The following is a 16298-nucleotide window of genomic DNA, read 5'->3' as shown; positions in this document are numbered from 1 at the left end:
GCCATGATTACTATACGAAATAAGTCATTAATATTTTTGGCAAATTGAATGGTATTTCAAAACTATTTCAATTTGAAAAAGTCACTTTTATTAAACTTGCGGATTATTTTCTCTGATTAATCTTTAAGGGAATTAAAGTTTTGACATCCTTAAGTAGAGTTTTTGTAATGAGTTTTTAAATTGTGGTTTGTAGGGAAATGAATTTAAGGACAGAAGAAGAAAAATGTAGTAGATTAAAAGAAGAAACATTGACCCTAAGGGAAGAATTGGCCAAGGCGCAATTGGCAAGGGATTTATTGGAACAGCAGAAAAATGAAACTGATAGCCTTCTAATGCATATTGATAAATCAAGAGGTATCTATTCTATAATTCTTACTATAATTATCTGATTGAGCCATAATAATTTAATAATTATTCTAATTATGCTCTAATAGTCTATAAGAAGTACTTTAATTCCCTCCTGTTGAAACCTTTGAGTTCAAGAAAAAAAAATTGTTTTTATAAAATATGCCTTGACTATAAGAAGTGCCAATTAATTAGTGATAAATTTATTGAATATTCTCTCATGAATGGAAGCTTTTTCTCGAGGATTTTTCATAAACAATGTTACAAGTCTTGTTTCTTTAAGGTTTGAAAATATACAATTGATTATTTTTTGTTATTTTCCTTTCTGGGTGATTTATTTATTTGCTTTCTACCTTTTATATTCTTTTTCTTATTTTTTTTTTCTTAATCTCCTTAAATAGTTATTTAAAGGCTATTGGTGTTTTTTTTTGTTTTTTTTACCATAACTTGAACACTTTGTTTGTGTTTTGAATTCTAACTTTAATACAACCATTGTACCTTACCAATTTCGAAAAAAGTAGTCCTAAGAAATATGTTAGTTTTTAATTTTTATTTTAAACCCTTCTTTTTTTGATCAGGTGAAGTTGAGTTAGAGCTGGAGCAAGTATTGCTTGAGAAGTCTGATATGCATGAATCTTTGGCAAAGGCTGAATCGCTTGCATCACAATTAGAAGTAGAAAAAAAGAAACTCATTGAAGAAATTAAACGAGTATGGATATTTATTTGTTTTGTTATTATATTCAGAATCATTTTTACAATGGTCAAGTTTGTAGTTATGGAAATTATTGAGAGGTTTTCATATGTTAGGCAGCAGAATAATTTAATTTGTCTTTAGTGTTATGCATAATCCACGAGTATGGTTACTGGAATTGCTTACCTATTCTTCATAATGTTATGCATAATCCATGAGTATGGTTACTGGAACTTCTGACATAATCTTATTGTTAGGTAGAGGAGTGAACTAGCCAAGTAACTGGGTCCATTTACCAACTCTATGTAGCTATCTAGGGGCTCCTGCTATTTCTTAACCAGAGTTGTCAAGAGACTACCACAAAATAAATATTTAGTAATTTGTTTCAATATATGACATTCTTTTTAAAAAATATATCGCCTCAGTCAGCTGACATCGAAGTAACAGCTGATTCAGGCCGTAACTTATATATATATATTCTTTTCTTGGGCGTTTCAGGAATACTGTGTCCTTTTCTTCAGCATAATGTGTTTCAATGGATGGCTACTTTGTCATTGAAATTTGAGAAGAATTATTTAATATCTAATTATTATTTTATCAGGACAATCCTTACTGCCAAAAGGGTTAACCAGCATTTTATCTTTATTTATCTCGACATTTAGAACTTCTAAACAAAATTTAACAATGGTCTTAGGTATATTTTATTTAGAGAAAATTTAAGCCATTTAAAAATGAGGTTTAACCTGCGAGATCTTGTAATTCCTCAGTTAACTTTCTCTGATGAATAGTAGTAGATTAGAGAGTATTTACTTCAGACCAAAGAGCCCTATTCCCTCCTTTTAATTTTTTGTTGTCTTTATAAAAATTTATGATGTCCTCTATGATGGGCACAGAAGCAAGTTAAGCATCTAGTAAATGACTCATTGCCTCTGCCATGAGATCCCTAAATTAATATCCCTCCCCTTAGACTAACACCTGATTTCACCGATCTCCGATGATTCACCTATGCCATCCATGATTAAAGAAAGTAAGAAAACATCAGATATAGTGATATATAAATTTAGGAATAGTGAATAATATATAGAGAATTATTACATTACTGTTTTATTAATTTTTCATTTAATTAAACATTTGAATTGGTTCAGTTGCAGGATGAAAAAGCTATGCTTCAGAATCAGGTATTGGACCAAGACAGTGACCTAGCTTCCATGAGAAAAGAAATCCTTAATGGAGAACAAACAAGGCTTGATTTAGATTCAGAGAAAGTATCTCTGCAAGAAAAATGTAAATTCTTAGAAATGGAAAAAGAAAAGGTATTTATGTTTGCAATATAATATTTACGTGTATGTTTCCCTTTCCACATTGATGGCATGTCTGACTGAAATCTTTTTTGTTAAAATATTCAAATGCATGTTTTTAACCTCTTATATGCGAACTAATAAAAAGATTTAATATAACGAAATGCTCTAATTTAAAAAGATATTTGGAAAACTTGAAAAAAAAAATTAACTAGCCATTAAATAGCTTAAAAATCCAATAAAGTTTAGTAAAACTTATTGAAAAAAAGTATATTTTGGACAATTATGTTTGTAATGTATTATTTCTGTTCAGTTACATAAACCATTTACAATGTAGGTCGAGTTGGAGCTCGCTCAAGTTATTAGAGAAAGGAGTGAATTAAGCAACCAGCTGACCGTTGCAGGTAGGAAAAGGGAAGCTCTTGCTGAGGAAGTGAGTAGGATCAAACAGAGATTAGAGCAAGCCAACGAAACTAACTCTAGAATAAATAGAAGTCTTGAAGATCTTGTCAAGGATTGTGAAAATAAGCAGGTCAAAACAGAGATTTATTTGGGAAAGCTCATTAATTTTATATCTATCTGGGTTCAGCTCAATTTACACATTTTTTTTATCTACAGGTCATACTTGAAGGGAATGAAAAAGAAATACAGAGGTTACAAGAACAAATTGCATCAATGCGTGCGGACAAGGAAGCCCTTGAAGCAACATTGTTTGATACACAGGCTAATCTAGAAGATGTTAATTCACATAAGAACCAATTAGACAAAGAGTTGCAGGAGCTTCTTGTTCAACAGGTACATTTCATGAAATATTGTGGCCTCTTTTTCATTAAAATGTCTAAAATTATTAAATTGTGTCGATATTATCAATTCTTTGTTTTGTTAAATATCTATTTTACAATATTATAATTTTACTTCTTTAAATTTATTACAGGAATCACTGAAGGGCGAAGTGACTAGACTGAAGACAGATCTTGAAAATACAGAAAGAAAGAGTCAGGAAATGAAAGCATCTCTTCTGCAGCAGTCTGGTTCGAAGGAGGGAGAGTATAAGCAGACTATCTCTAATTTACAGAAGAAAAGTGAAGAAACCATTAATAAGCTAACGGAAGAAAAGGCAGGCATTATTTATATTTTTATCTTATATCTGTACTTAAAATCTACAACTTTATCATAACAGTTGCAAACTTTTTATTAATGATTGTAGATTTTTTCATGCTTAATTTTTTTTTTTTGTGAAATTAATTTATGTTTCTCATAGATTATTATTAATTAGTTGTTTTTTTTATATGTTGATGAATTTATTTTCTAGAAAAAAATTGGAAGATAGGCAAGTGTATACAAATTCAAAATTAGAAAAAAGAAATATTATATCTTCAGATTTTCAATTTATAATAAACTTTATATCATGTTCATTACTTCCTCTTTTTTGTACAACTGCCTCTTGCTTTCCTGGGATATTCAGATAAGATTCACTAAAGCTTTAGCTTGAGACGGTTTTGTACTTATCAAAAAAACCAATGTAATTCGATTGTTTTAATATAGGATGAAGGTATATGGATTGTTACATTATATTTTCACCGAATCCAATTAGATGTTTAATTTTGATTACAGGAACAAGTCAGAGTTATGCTGGAAAAAAAACTGCATAGTACAGTGTCATCATTAGAAGCAGAAAAAGATCTAGAAATTCAACAACTCCAACAGAGGATATCTGCCCTCCAACAACAAATAGAAAATGTAGTTCAGCAGCATGAAGAAGTGCTCCTTCGTGCAGAAAGTGAAAAACAGCAAGCGTTATTGTTAGGTTGATATTATTCTCATATATTACCATAATATATCAATAAATATTACCGTTATCAATATTAAATAATGGGAGATAATTTAATATAAGAGAGATATGTTTAACTTGTAGCTCAGCAAGATCAACAAGCCATTGCTGAACGATTAGAAGATGCTAGGAGAGAGATTGAGATAGAGCGTGCAGCTCATGAGCGAAATAGAAGAGAAGCAGCAACTCGTTGTGATCAGGACAGGACAACGATCGTTTCTCTTAGGGAAAGCCTCACATCAGCCAGTGCCAAATACGACCTATTTAAGTAAGCTTTATTTAGTAGTTTCTCTTATCCAATGAAAAATAATTTAATATTTAAGTGGTTTGTAAATATTTTTAATGTTTGCTCAAAGCGTCCCGTCTGAAATATAGCTTGTATTAATAGCAGGCACTATTACTCATCACTCTTTTTTTAAATACATATATTTTTCCTTTCTATTGGAATCTTTTAAAAAAATTTATTTCAGAACAAAATGTGAGGAAGAAAAATTATCTTTGGAAAATCGCATTGCTGAGCTTGTAAAAGAACGTGATGCTGAGGTTCAACAATGTGAAGATTTGAAACTTCAATTACATTTTGCTGAAGACAGAATCGATTCGTGTCAGACTCAACTTAGTGACACTGCACGGCGACTTAAAGATGGTAATATATATCTACTGGGGTTTCCAGGATGTTTGTCCTGATTAGTTGTAGAAAAATTTATCATCTTTATTTCGTTTTATTTATTTATGATCTTAACAGGGGCAGCGGTAGCAGTGTGGTAACACACCAGTCTACCAATCCACAGGTTGTCGGATCGAATCCTAGTCCTACCCGGGGTTTTTTTCAAGCACAAAATAATGCAAAACTCACTGACAACCTCCCCCCAGGCATTTGTGAGGCCTGTTAGCCAAAAACCATGTCATGAAACACGCGATGTATTTCCTAATACTGGGAATATTACATCCTAATATTGGGAAATACGAGGATTTAGGCCTCCATGGTCTGTTGCCCATAGAATAATAATAATATGATTTTAAAAGCTCAAATATTATTTGTATATTAATTTAGTTTAATTTAATTTGTAGTTATACTGTGCAGTTTTTTTTTTTTTTTGTTTTTTTTTATTTTATGGATGAAGATATTATAAATATTTCATAAGAATTAATTTTAACTTTTGTTGATGTGATGAATAGATAAAATCAATCCTGAACTATTGTCCTCACTATCCATTGGATCTTCCAGGAACAATAATATAGCTCCACAAATTGTATCTTCCTAGACCTTTCCAATCCATCCCAAAAAATAGAAAACTCTATTACTTGATTTTTATGTATTTCTATATGATTCTATTTAGTTATTGGAAAATCTACTCTGATTATCTAATCAAATTATCCTATTTGATAATTAATTATTCCTTCAACTTTTATCAAGATTTATTTAATTATCTTTGTTCAGTGTTTTTATTCTAATGATTATTTCAGTTGAAAATCATCGGGAATCCTTAATTAAAGAGTTGACTGATGTGAAACGGCAGTTGGCAGATGCTTCTTTTGAAAGAGAGAAGTACAGCAGTTCCAACAAAGAGCTTAGGGAGCATGTGAAAAGGGTAGAGGGTCAAAAGCGAGAACAGGCTAGGTCATTAGAAGAAGCTCTCCAGAAAATAGCAGGTAATATTCTTACCATATGGCTAAATTGTTTTGGGTTTTCATTTAAATTATTTAATTTAATTATTCTTATTAATTATTTACATTTAATCTTCCTAAAAGAGGTATTTAAGTAAAAATGGAAAAAATTCATAAGTAGAATTTGATTTACTCATTTATTCAAAATATATTTTTGACATTAATATCGTACATATGTTATTTATCGTTGAAGCATGATTCGATATACAATAAACAGAAATTGTTTTCTATTTTTGATGATAGTATTTTTTATTTTTATTCCAAAATAATTCAGCTTGACATAGTCAATTTTGAAATTTGAAATAATATAAATATGAAATGAATTTAATTTTAAAAAACCAGAGCCGTCCGTAGATTAGATGGTTAGGCCTAGGTCTATTGTTATGAGATCTGTGGGTGGCACCAGTTCGAATCCTGCCTGGGGGCGTTGACTTTTTCATTAAGTGGCGGTCCCACAAAATGAAAAACTTGATGACATCCCACTATGGTTAGAATAGGTTGGTCACTTGTAGATCACTAGGCAAACATCGCCTTTGCTGTGGATTGCCTTGAAAAAAAAAATTAAAAACCATAACTATTAAAAGTATTACTATTTGAATAAAATTTCATAAAAAAATTCATGGATTACAATGTGAAGGTTCTGATGATTTAATTATTTGAAAGAATAAGTTAGATTTTATAGTGGGCATACTTTGAACCAATAAAATTATATCACTCCATTAAACCATTTCATCAGTGCCAACTACCTAACATATCAAGAAGATAATTAAACAAAGGACTAATTATTTTTCATGAAAGATGTATAAAAATGATTTTAGAACTAGTGATCTAATCCTTGAGTATCATCATATTTATGAAAGGCAAAACTCTGTCTGTTTATTCTTCAATTTTTGTTTCCTCATATATTTTGGAACTTTCACTAGTTTGAAATTATTTTTTCAGCTCTCAACCCACCTCAGATTTGTGGTACATTTCAGAAACTTCTTGTGTAAAATAAGTTTAGTTAAAAAAAAAATTTGGTTTCTTTAACTATGCATTGTAATTTAATTTAGGTCTTGAGGAAGCTAAGAGAGCCTTGGATATGGAGAGATCTCGCCTGCAAGCTGTAATGAGGGACATGGATAGAAGTTTAATGGAAGCTAAACAAGAGAGTGGTGGGCTGTCTGGTGAATTAGAGAAGGCGAGAACAGAAATAGAAGCTAAACGTAGTGAAGCAAGGCAGCTTGAAGCGCGAATTGCTAGTGTTATGGAGGAACGTGATAGGGCTCAACAACATCAGCACCAACTTTCTAAACAGGTGAGTTTTTGATGCTTATGTAGTTGTCTTAAAAATAATTTTTACAACTGAAAAAATATATTTTATTAGTTTCTATATACTTCTAGTGTTTACGAAGTTATGAATTATCTTCTTATAAAATATTAAAAATTCGCATTATCACCACTATTCACACTTGTATATTTACAAATGGTCTGAAGCACAAAAAAGTAATGACCATTCAGGGGACAGCTCTGTTAAATATAAATAAATTATAAAATTACTATTTTTTCTAAATTCAGATTCAAGAACTGGAGAATGCACTTGAAAATATGAGAGAAGAGGTAGCCAAGAGCAGAAGTAAGGGAGATGAGGAAGATAGAAGATGGCGTCAAAGAGAAGAAGAACTCCTTTTGAGGCTTGAAGACAGTCGAGCAGGTGAAAGAAAGCTACAAGATACTGCACACAATTTAGAAGTTTGCCTTGCTGATGCTACTCAGCAAATACAAGAGCTCAAGGTAAGTTTATTAGTCTTTTATTATTAAAATTATTTACTAGTTATAAAAAAACATTCATTTGGTCTCAACACTTTTTTATTATCTTACCATTCCTACATTTCAGCCATTCCAGCCATTCTTAAGGATCATATTACACTATCACAGCCAAACATTGGTAATCAATATAATTGTAGGTCATTTTGGCTTTGTCAATTATTTATCATTAGTCAGTTTTCTGTAAAAGTTCTTAAATTATGAAAACATTATGCACTAATAAATTAATCTTCATCTCAATGTTTAAAATACCCATTATTCTCATAGTTACTGTTGGTAGTATTGATAAAGTGAAATAGAAATTGTAAACTAGTAAATGTAATAATTGTAACTGTGAGAATAATGGGTATTTTGGAAAATTTAATGAAGATTAATTTATTACTGCATAATGTTTTTATAATTTAAGAAGTTTTACAGAAAATCAATAATAGTGGTAATAAGATTATATAGTAATAAAATTAATAATATTAGTAATAAGATCCTTGAAAATGGCCGGGATGGCTCAAACGTAGGAGTGTTAAGATAATCTACTAAACAAATCTGTCTCAAACAAGAATTTTCATTATATATAAATTAAAATTGTTTGAACACGCTAATATCAAGAATTACCAGTCTGATTCGATAAATTCCTTATACTAATGGTCTATCCGAGATTCATTTATTGAGGAACGCTTTATGCTAGTAGTACCATGCTATGATCCAAAATAATAGAGTTGTAACCATATAATGAAAAGCTTGCATCTTTGTCATGACAATGCTTATGAAGCTAAAATTCTTAGTGATGGTTCTTCTTATTCTGTAAATGTGCAATAGGGCTGGGCTTAAATGAATATTTGTGATTAAAAAATATTTCATATTAAAAAAAATGTTTATAAATGTATCATGAAAAATTATATATCTCCAACATAAGACTTGATTTGAAAAAGTGAACTGAAGACCCTTCCTGTCTAGTCAGTTTTTTTTAAATTATTGTTCCTTCTATATTAATTTTGGTTATTATTCAATTAATCTGATACACCCAGTTGTGTATGAAAAATTTAATCCAAATTAAATGCAGTCTTTGATTGATTTGATTTTTCATAATTTTTTTTAATTCAATATACATTTTTTAGGCAAGATTGGGTGGTTCCGAAGGTAGAGTTAGGGCCCTTGAGGCCCAGCTGATTCAAGTTGAAACTTCAAAAAGGGAGGTTGAAAGCAAATTGAGTTCAGTTGGCTCTACTTTGAGGAGAATCGCTGGAATACAAATGGATGGTAGCATTTCCCTCCCTTATAAGCTCAGTTCTCCTACTCGCAGGTATAAACTTCATTCTGAATTTGGTTTTTATTTATGGCCAATTCTTCATTATTATATAAATCTAATGTAATATTGACTTGGATTGGAAATTTTTTGTTTTTATTGATGAAAGTATATATTTGGATTACAACCTTACCTACAGACATTTTCATTGAATTTCAGATGGAGCCCAGTTAGAGGGGAGGAAAGGGGAGGAGGTGATTTAGATCCTGAAGCCGTGAGGAGAGGGGTTCGAGCACTCATGCAAGGGGTAGCACAAGTAGAGAGGGAAAGAGATGACCTTAAAGCCGCGCTTTCAGAAACAAAAAAGCATTTGAGGTCACAGAACGAGGAACTATCCCGTAATGAAGCCAGGTTGGCTTCTACAATGGGAGCTTTACGTCAAGCCCAAGAAGAGAAAGGAAGTCTTGAAGCACGCCTGGGTCAGAAAGAAGCTGCACTTCAGGTATTGTGAAATTTTGCTCATAAAGCAGTTAAACAGTTTATGTATAAATATTTATTCTAAAAGTCAGTTGTACATTTACCTGAGTGCAGGTTAGTATCTAGGTGGTCCTTATAAAATTCCTCCCATTACTTTATACATCCACTAAAGTATTTTTCTTGACACATATATTTTAAAGCATTTTTCTCGGTACATAATATGTTTTCAAACACTGCTCTTCTCATAGATCTTATTCTCAAATGACAAAAATTTATTTTAAACCTTAAAATATAAGTGATTGCCTATGACCTTGCAATAGAAATGGGGAGGAACCAAAACTGACCTATGAACTGCCAAATTTTTTGTTTAAAAATATCTAAACACATAATTTGAACCTCAAAGTGATTTACCCTCTCTGTTGTTGACTGTTGATGTGAGATGTGCTTTGCATGTATCTTATCTTTTTCTAACCTCATGATGCCTAAATTGCCAAATCATTTACTGGTTAGTTATTTGCCAGTATTTTAGAAACTCTAGGTGTGTGTGTTTGAAATCTGCCAATTATATCCTAGAAATATTTTTTTTATTTTAAAAGAAATTCAAGACCAGCTTCATTGTGAAGAAATGAAATTAGAGCGGTATAACTTTAGATTGGTTTTATATAAACAGGTGATTGGCCTTAGCATCTAGTCTATTTATTGGCTGTGCTTGGTTGTCCTTTATTTGTGACAGAACTTCTTCTAGTCATGGTTCTGTTCTTGTTCGTCTTTTTACTTTCATGGGATCAGTTCCAGATTTCGGTCTTTTCCATCCCAAGATGAGGTTCCAAGTACTAATGTTTCTAACTCACCAATCTGCTGTTGGGGTGTCAAGGATTAGATCACTTTGTTTCTCTTTTACAAACTAGTTAAAAGCTCCAAAAGATTTCTAAAAACGTTTTACTAATATACTAATAATACTAAAAAACACTTTATTTCAAAATTTTTATTTTAACATATTTCACACTAAAATAAAAGATCTCATATAAAATTACCTATATCTTTTTTACAAGCCAAATAAGCTGTCTCCTGTTATATCTTATGTCAAGATATATTGGCATTAATTTGAGCATATGATTATTTATGTTTTAAGGCACAATCAGAAGCCAGTCATCGGGCATCTGGTGAAATTCATCAAGTACAAGAGAAATTAAACATCCTTGAAATAGCTCTGAAAACCGCGAATGAAGAAAAATCTCAGTGTGAAGAAAAACTTGAAAAGTTAAAGCAATCACTATTCAAATGCGATTCTGAGAAAAAAAATCTGCAAGAAGAATTAAATAAAACAGAAGGCAGAGCTACAAAATTAGAACTTCAGCGTTTGGGTATGGAAGGTGACATTCAAAGGCTTCAGATCATGTTGCAAGAGAAGGAATCTACTATTCAGGTCAACAATAATTTTATCTGATATAGTTTGTATATGGGGTGAATATTCTTCTCTGTTATAATACCTATTTATATAATTAATTAATTGTTACAGAAATTACAAGAAAGATTGGAAGTTGAAAACAGTACGGTAGCAGAACTTGAAGAGCGATGTGGATCTCTTAAAGCTACCATTGAACAATTAACTATTTCTTTAGAGAAATCAGCTGATATTGAAAGGGAGTTGCAAAGTGAGATTGATTCATTACAAAGATCTCTTGTTGAAGTGTCAGCTAGCTCACATGCCAATGCAGATAAACTGAAAAACCTACAGAAAGCTGTTTACAATGCAGAAAATGAAAAAAGAATCACATCTGAAAGATTAGATGCATCACAAGCTGCACTCTCCGAAGCAAGAAGAAGTTTACAGGTTAGTTGATAGTGGCAGATAGTAATATTTGACAATGAAAACAGATTAGACAAATAATATTTTCACAATTGAATTAATTATAGAAGTCGTTATTCAATTTTATCTTTTTAGGTGCTTAAGGATGCACATTCAAGACTCCAGTCTGAATTAGCATCAAGTGAAGTGGAACGTTCTGCTCTTGAATCTCAGGTACGATTAGCTCAGTGGCCAAGTGAGGAGAAAGAAGAATCCAGGAGGCAGGTTGCAGAATTGACCATGAAACTTGAAACATTGCAAGATAGGGTCAGTATTACTCAATGATTTAATTCCTTTTAAAAGCAAAAGGGTATTCGTCACATTTTTTATTAATTAAAGACTGATTGTTATAGAATCTTTTGTTTCTTATTATCACTCTTTCTTATTTCTCTCACTTATTTAAAAAAAAAAAATTAAAAATTAGTTATTTTAAAAATATGTACGTTTAATTTTGGAAAAATACATTTATGATACTTACAATGAACTGACATTTATCAGTTTTACTATATTTTTTTATAGATTCGACAACTTGAAGGGGACAAGCGAACACTTGAAAGGAAGCTTCACTCTAGCAGAAGTAAGTCCTATGAGAGAGGTGATAAGATTAGCTCTAGAGAATGGGGAGAGGAAAGTTTGCTTGGATCTGCACAGCATCTTTTAGAACAAGAAAATTTGGAACTCAAAACCAAAATTAGAAGATTAGAAAATGAACTTCTTGAAAAAGAAGCTGAATTACAGAGGCTTAGAAATTTGGAATTTGAAAGGTATTCACCTTGTCACCATTATTATCAGTTTTCTAAATAGTTTTGACTCTTTTTTTAATCTTTATACAACAATACTCTTTAGTTATTTATACAAACAGGTTTTGTATAAATAACCAATACATACAATACTATTATTTTCCTACTGCTCTTTTTGAGTGCAAAACAAGGACACTTATATTTAGGAAAGAGAAATACATGAAGGTTTAAAAAAATAAAGTATTGTATTGAATACTTGGGCCAAATAGTTTAGGTGGCTATACAATTCTAAATCATATAATTTCTATCCGATAAAAATCTTTAAGACAATAGCAACACAGTTAATGAAATTGCTATTTAAAGTTGTTGATTTAATAAACGCTAAGCCAAATAGTTCACACCTAAAGTATAGACTGAAATGTTGGTAGAAGGATTGGGATAAGATTGACCTAGTGTGCAGATGTTTGTAGATAGCAATTGGTGTTATTGGCCATCAAACCTTTGGCTTTCCTAATCCTTTATTATTATTTAGTTTGTTTTTCTCCCATTCCTGATATTTAATATTTACATACTGGATAACAATGAAATATATCTATATTCATAAAATAATAATTTTTAATTAAGCAAAATAATTATATTTAATTGTTATCAAGGATGTAGATATTAAACATCAGAAATGGGAGAAAAATAAACTAAAGAATAATAAAGGCTCATGATTTCGATTCCCACCATGGTCAGTCAATATTTATTTTGTGCCAGCCCCAAGAAATGTAAATATATTGTCAGTCTCACCCTTGAACTCCATAGGTCCTTCATTGAGAAAACTGGAATTATAAACTCAAGATTACTGTTAAAGCCACCTCAAATCGACTATGTCTTTTTGTTGGAAGGCTTTAAAAATGAACAAAAAAACAAACTGGCTCGGATTAAACATTTATTTGGTTCAATTTAAACATGGTAAAAAACAAAACTAAAAACTAACATAAACAAAATATACAAGTAAAAATAAAAAGGCCTTTCAGATAAAAATAAAATAGTCAGATAAATTATGAAAATAAAATAAACTAATTTACAAATAAACAAATAATATGTAAAATATATAATGGTCGACAGTTAATTCACTAGGTCAAAAGGTTAATCCACTCCGATAGGTCAGAGGAAGATATTTTGCTTGTCGAGATGTGCAGGTAGAAGCTCCATTGGTAAATACTCCGCTGCAACTCTCAAACTGGTCCAAAGTTGGTGCTATGGCTTACAAACAGTCGATGTCCCAAAAGCTAAGATGGCTACACTGGCACTCATTGAGGGCAGACAGGGTCTAGTTGTTTTTATTAATTATACAAGCCGATTGATTAGCAACAAAAAGGTCTGGTTCCGAACTGTAATGACTCACTAACTCACTAAAAATGTCCAAACTATTATCAACCAAACGCAGACAGGGCTGCTGAGGACGCTATCAGGGCCACTAATTAGTCGGAACTGCTATATTAAAGTCGAAACAGAAAAGGTCTGGTTTCGAACTGTAGTGACGACTAAAACACTCAACACATGTCCAAACTATAAACGCAGACAGGGCTACTTAGACGCTATCATGGCCACTAATTAGACGGAACAGCTCTAAAAAACTAAGATGATCGGTCCGTTGCTAGGTGACGCAACAATGATCACTCCTAGCAACTGTCTCTATTACTCATTACAAATAAATATAATTACACATTTTTCTTTTGAAATAACTAAATCTAAATAAAACAATACAAATAAAAATAAATGTAACTAAATTAAATACTAATAAAACTATATAACTAAAACTATAAAACTAAATACTAACAATACTATTTACAACGTAATTATATTATGGCGTTAACAATTACAATTGTGAAAAACAATTTTTTATAATCATTTATTACTTTCCATTCCATTAATATTTATTGAAGTGATTTTTCAAGGCCTACAAAAGATTGGAGTAGTGAAGCAGACAGATATAAGACTGCAAAGCAGCAAGCAGAGAGATTATTGGAAGCGAGGGAATCATCTCATCGCCAACAAGTCCTCAGGCTTGAAAATCAGGTAATTGTAAATTTATATGAATTTGTCTCATTTTATTTTTTAATATAATCTGTCTAAATTTTACTCTAAAGTGAACTAGAACCTATGCTAATTAAATTTCATAGAGAAATTTATGAATGAATTTTTGAGGTGCTATGTTGAAATAATTTGGTATAAAAAATAGTTCAAATAGGTATTTGCCACTAGGTTTGTTTTCTCGACCATTTTACTTTTTTTTCTTCCCAATTGTTACTGAAAGTTTTGCCTAACCAATAAATGATTTTTGAGGATGAATTAAAAGTCCATTCTAAAAATTTGTCTGCCTTTCAGATTCGATTCCTAAAAGAGCAGCTGAATGAAGAGGTGAAAAGAAGGCAACTTTTTGTTATGAAAACTTCCAGAGCAGGAAGAGAGGTGCAGCAGCTTCACAGGGTGCTCGGCAGTTCACTGAGGAACGTATCCCAAGATCCATCTATTGATCCTTATTTGTTAGAGAAAGAGGCTAGGCGCCTGGATGCAAGTATAGCCCCACTTGCGTTGCCACCACCACAGCGGAAATAAGTATAATAATTGCAAATTGTTCATTCATTGATGTGATAATTGAAACATCACTTCTCTTTATACTTCAACAACTTGATACAGGATTTAGAGGGAATTTCTTTTTTAATAACTTTTTTTGTATTAATTTAAAAAATATCAAGGAAGTCAATCTTTTATATTAAAAAAATTATAAAAATGAAAAAACAAACAATTTTACAACTTTTATATTCCTGAATGAACAACTTTACTTTAGTTATAAATGTGATTCTAATGTCTAATTTATGATTTATACTCATCCTCTTTCTTATGAACATTTTTTTTTAATACATAAATGTTCATACTAAACTCATCATAGATGAAATAATTATTGAAAAATGGGAACATTTTTGTCAAATGTTTATTTTATTGTAAACTGTATAAGTTTAGATGTTATCTTGGAAGCTAATGAAATGTTTTTAGAGCTTCCATTGTAGCAAGCTCCCTTTGGAACAACTAAACTTGATTTGTTGTGCTCCTTGCATTTTGTTCTCAAATACAAAGCCAAATTGAGAAATGTTGAGGAGCTTATTCCATTAGTGAGTCTTCAAAAATTCCTTTGAGTAATAATAGTATTAAATAGTGATCAATTGATGTGTTGATTATATTAATTGTAATATATGGAGTATATTGCTCATCTATATGTGTATACATCTATAGGTGTATTCGTTGTATGTGTATGCACGTGCTCATTCACCTTCTCAATATATTTTTCTACTCCTGTTTTATTATATTATATGAATCATATGGTAAAGGAAGGGAAGGGGAAGGGTGTCAGTCTTCTGTTATCAGTAATTGATAATTAACTATACAATACTTAGAAAACAACTGAATTATTATGAATGTAATTCTATTTGTTTTATATTTCTTTCACTGTAACTGATTAGAAATGTAAATGACAGGATTCTAAATAACTATTTTTTAATATTAGAGATGATCCCATAACCCTACGATTTTATTCTTGCAGAAATGTTGTTTTTGTACCATATTCTATTTATATATTAATTTTTTTGTATTACAGTAGTATATATTTAAAATATACAATGTATTTAAAAAATTTTGAGAAAAATTTATGTTGAATTTCATTGTTGTTAACTATTTGCTAATACAGTTTAATTACATTTCAAGTAATAACTATATACTTTGCTTTTTAGTTTTTTGAGATGATAAACTGTCTTTGCTTTGATAATATAATTAAATAATGAATATAAACTTTGATTATTACATCTCAAATTCTGAACTAATTCAATTTTCTGCATTAAAGTGAGTTCCATATAATAATAATATTCTTTGTTATTCTGAGACTAGTCCCTTTAGAATAATATTACAGTCATCATAATATAATTATGACTATTTATTATTAGTCATTAAAAAAAAAAAAAAAATGAACTTAACAAAATAAATAAACAACAATAGTTAAAAGATATATAAAATAAAAATAAAAAATAAAACAAAACCATATATCATGGATGACTAACTTCTAATAATATAAATAAAAAAGAATCAAATACAGATGAACTAAAAATAATTATTAAAAAGGAACAATTATTATGTATATACATATTTACAAGTATAAAAGAAAACTAAAAACAATAAAGGTAGAAAAATAATAAATAATAATTTAAAAATTAATACTCTAACAAATCATTAGTCTTTAAAAGGTATATTCTAATAGCAATGAAAGAAAAGATAAACGATTGTATGAGGATGCACATATATGTACCAATAATG

The 16298-nt window shown here is 30.4% G+C and overlaps 1 protein-coding gene across 3 annotated transcripts in view; it reads left to right on the top strand.

The window, feature by feature from the left end:
• Root (ciliary rootlet coiled-coil, rootletin) overlaps positions 1-15574 on the top strand; it is a 133933-nt gene extending 118359 nt beyond the window's left edge. For all 3 annotated transcript variants that reach the window (XM_067050412.1, XM_014415983.2, XM_024361034.2), the window contains 20 exons: positions 194-354; positions 924-1054; positions 2182-2349; positions 2672-2866; positions 2953-3129; positions 3269-3451; positions 3949-4141; positions 4250-4433; positions 4636-4811; positions 5633-5818; positions 6886-7130; positions 7391-7606; positions 8752-8936; positions 9099-9381; positions 10489-10782; positions 10876-11190; positions 11302-11472; positions 11725-11969; positions 13892-14012; positions 14322-15574. In XM_067050412.1, coding sequence (XP_066906513.1) covers positions 194-354; positions 924-1054; positions 2182-2349; positions 2672-2866; positions 2953-3129; positions 3269-3451; positions 3949-4141; positions 4250-4433; positions 4636-4811; positions 5633-5818; positions 6886-7130; positions 7391-7606; positions 8752-8936; positions 9099-9381; positions 10489-10782; positions 10876-11190; positions 11302-11472; positions 11725-11969; positions 13892-14012; positions 14322-14552 — 4060 coding nt within the window. In that variant the 3' untranslated portion in view covers positions 14553-15574. The remainder of the gene's footprint in view (positions 1-193; positions 355-923; positions 1055-2181; positions 2350-2671; positions 2867-2952; positions 3130-3268; positions 3452-3948; positions 4142-4249; positions 4434-4635; positions 4812-5632; positions 5819-6885; positions 7131-7390; positions 7607-8751; positions 8937-9098; positions 9382-10488; positions 10783-10875; positions 11191-11301; positions 11473-11724; positions 11970-13891; positions 14013-14321) is intronic.
• The last annotated feature ends 724 nt before the right edge of the window (positions 15575-16298 follow it).

The sequence above is a fragment of the Halyomorpha halys genome, unplaced genomic scaffold, assembly GCF_000696795.3.
Source record: "Halyomorpha halys isolate HHAL.00 unplaced genomic scaffold, Hhal_1.1 Scaffold110.1, whole genome shotgun sequence".
Classification (NCBI taxonomy): Eukaryota; Metazoa; Arthropoda; class Insecta; order Hemiptera; family Pentatomidae; genus Halyomorpha; species Halyomorpha halys.
This window is presented reverse-complemented; position numbering and strand designations above follow the sequence as displayed.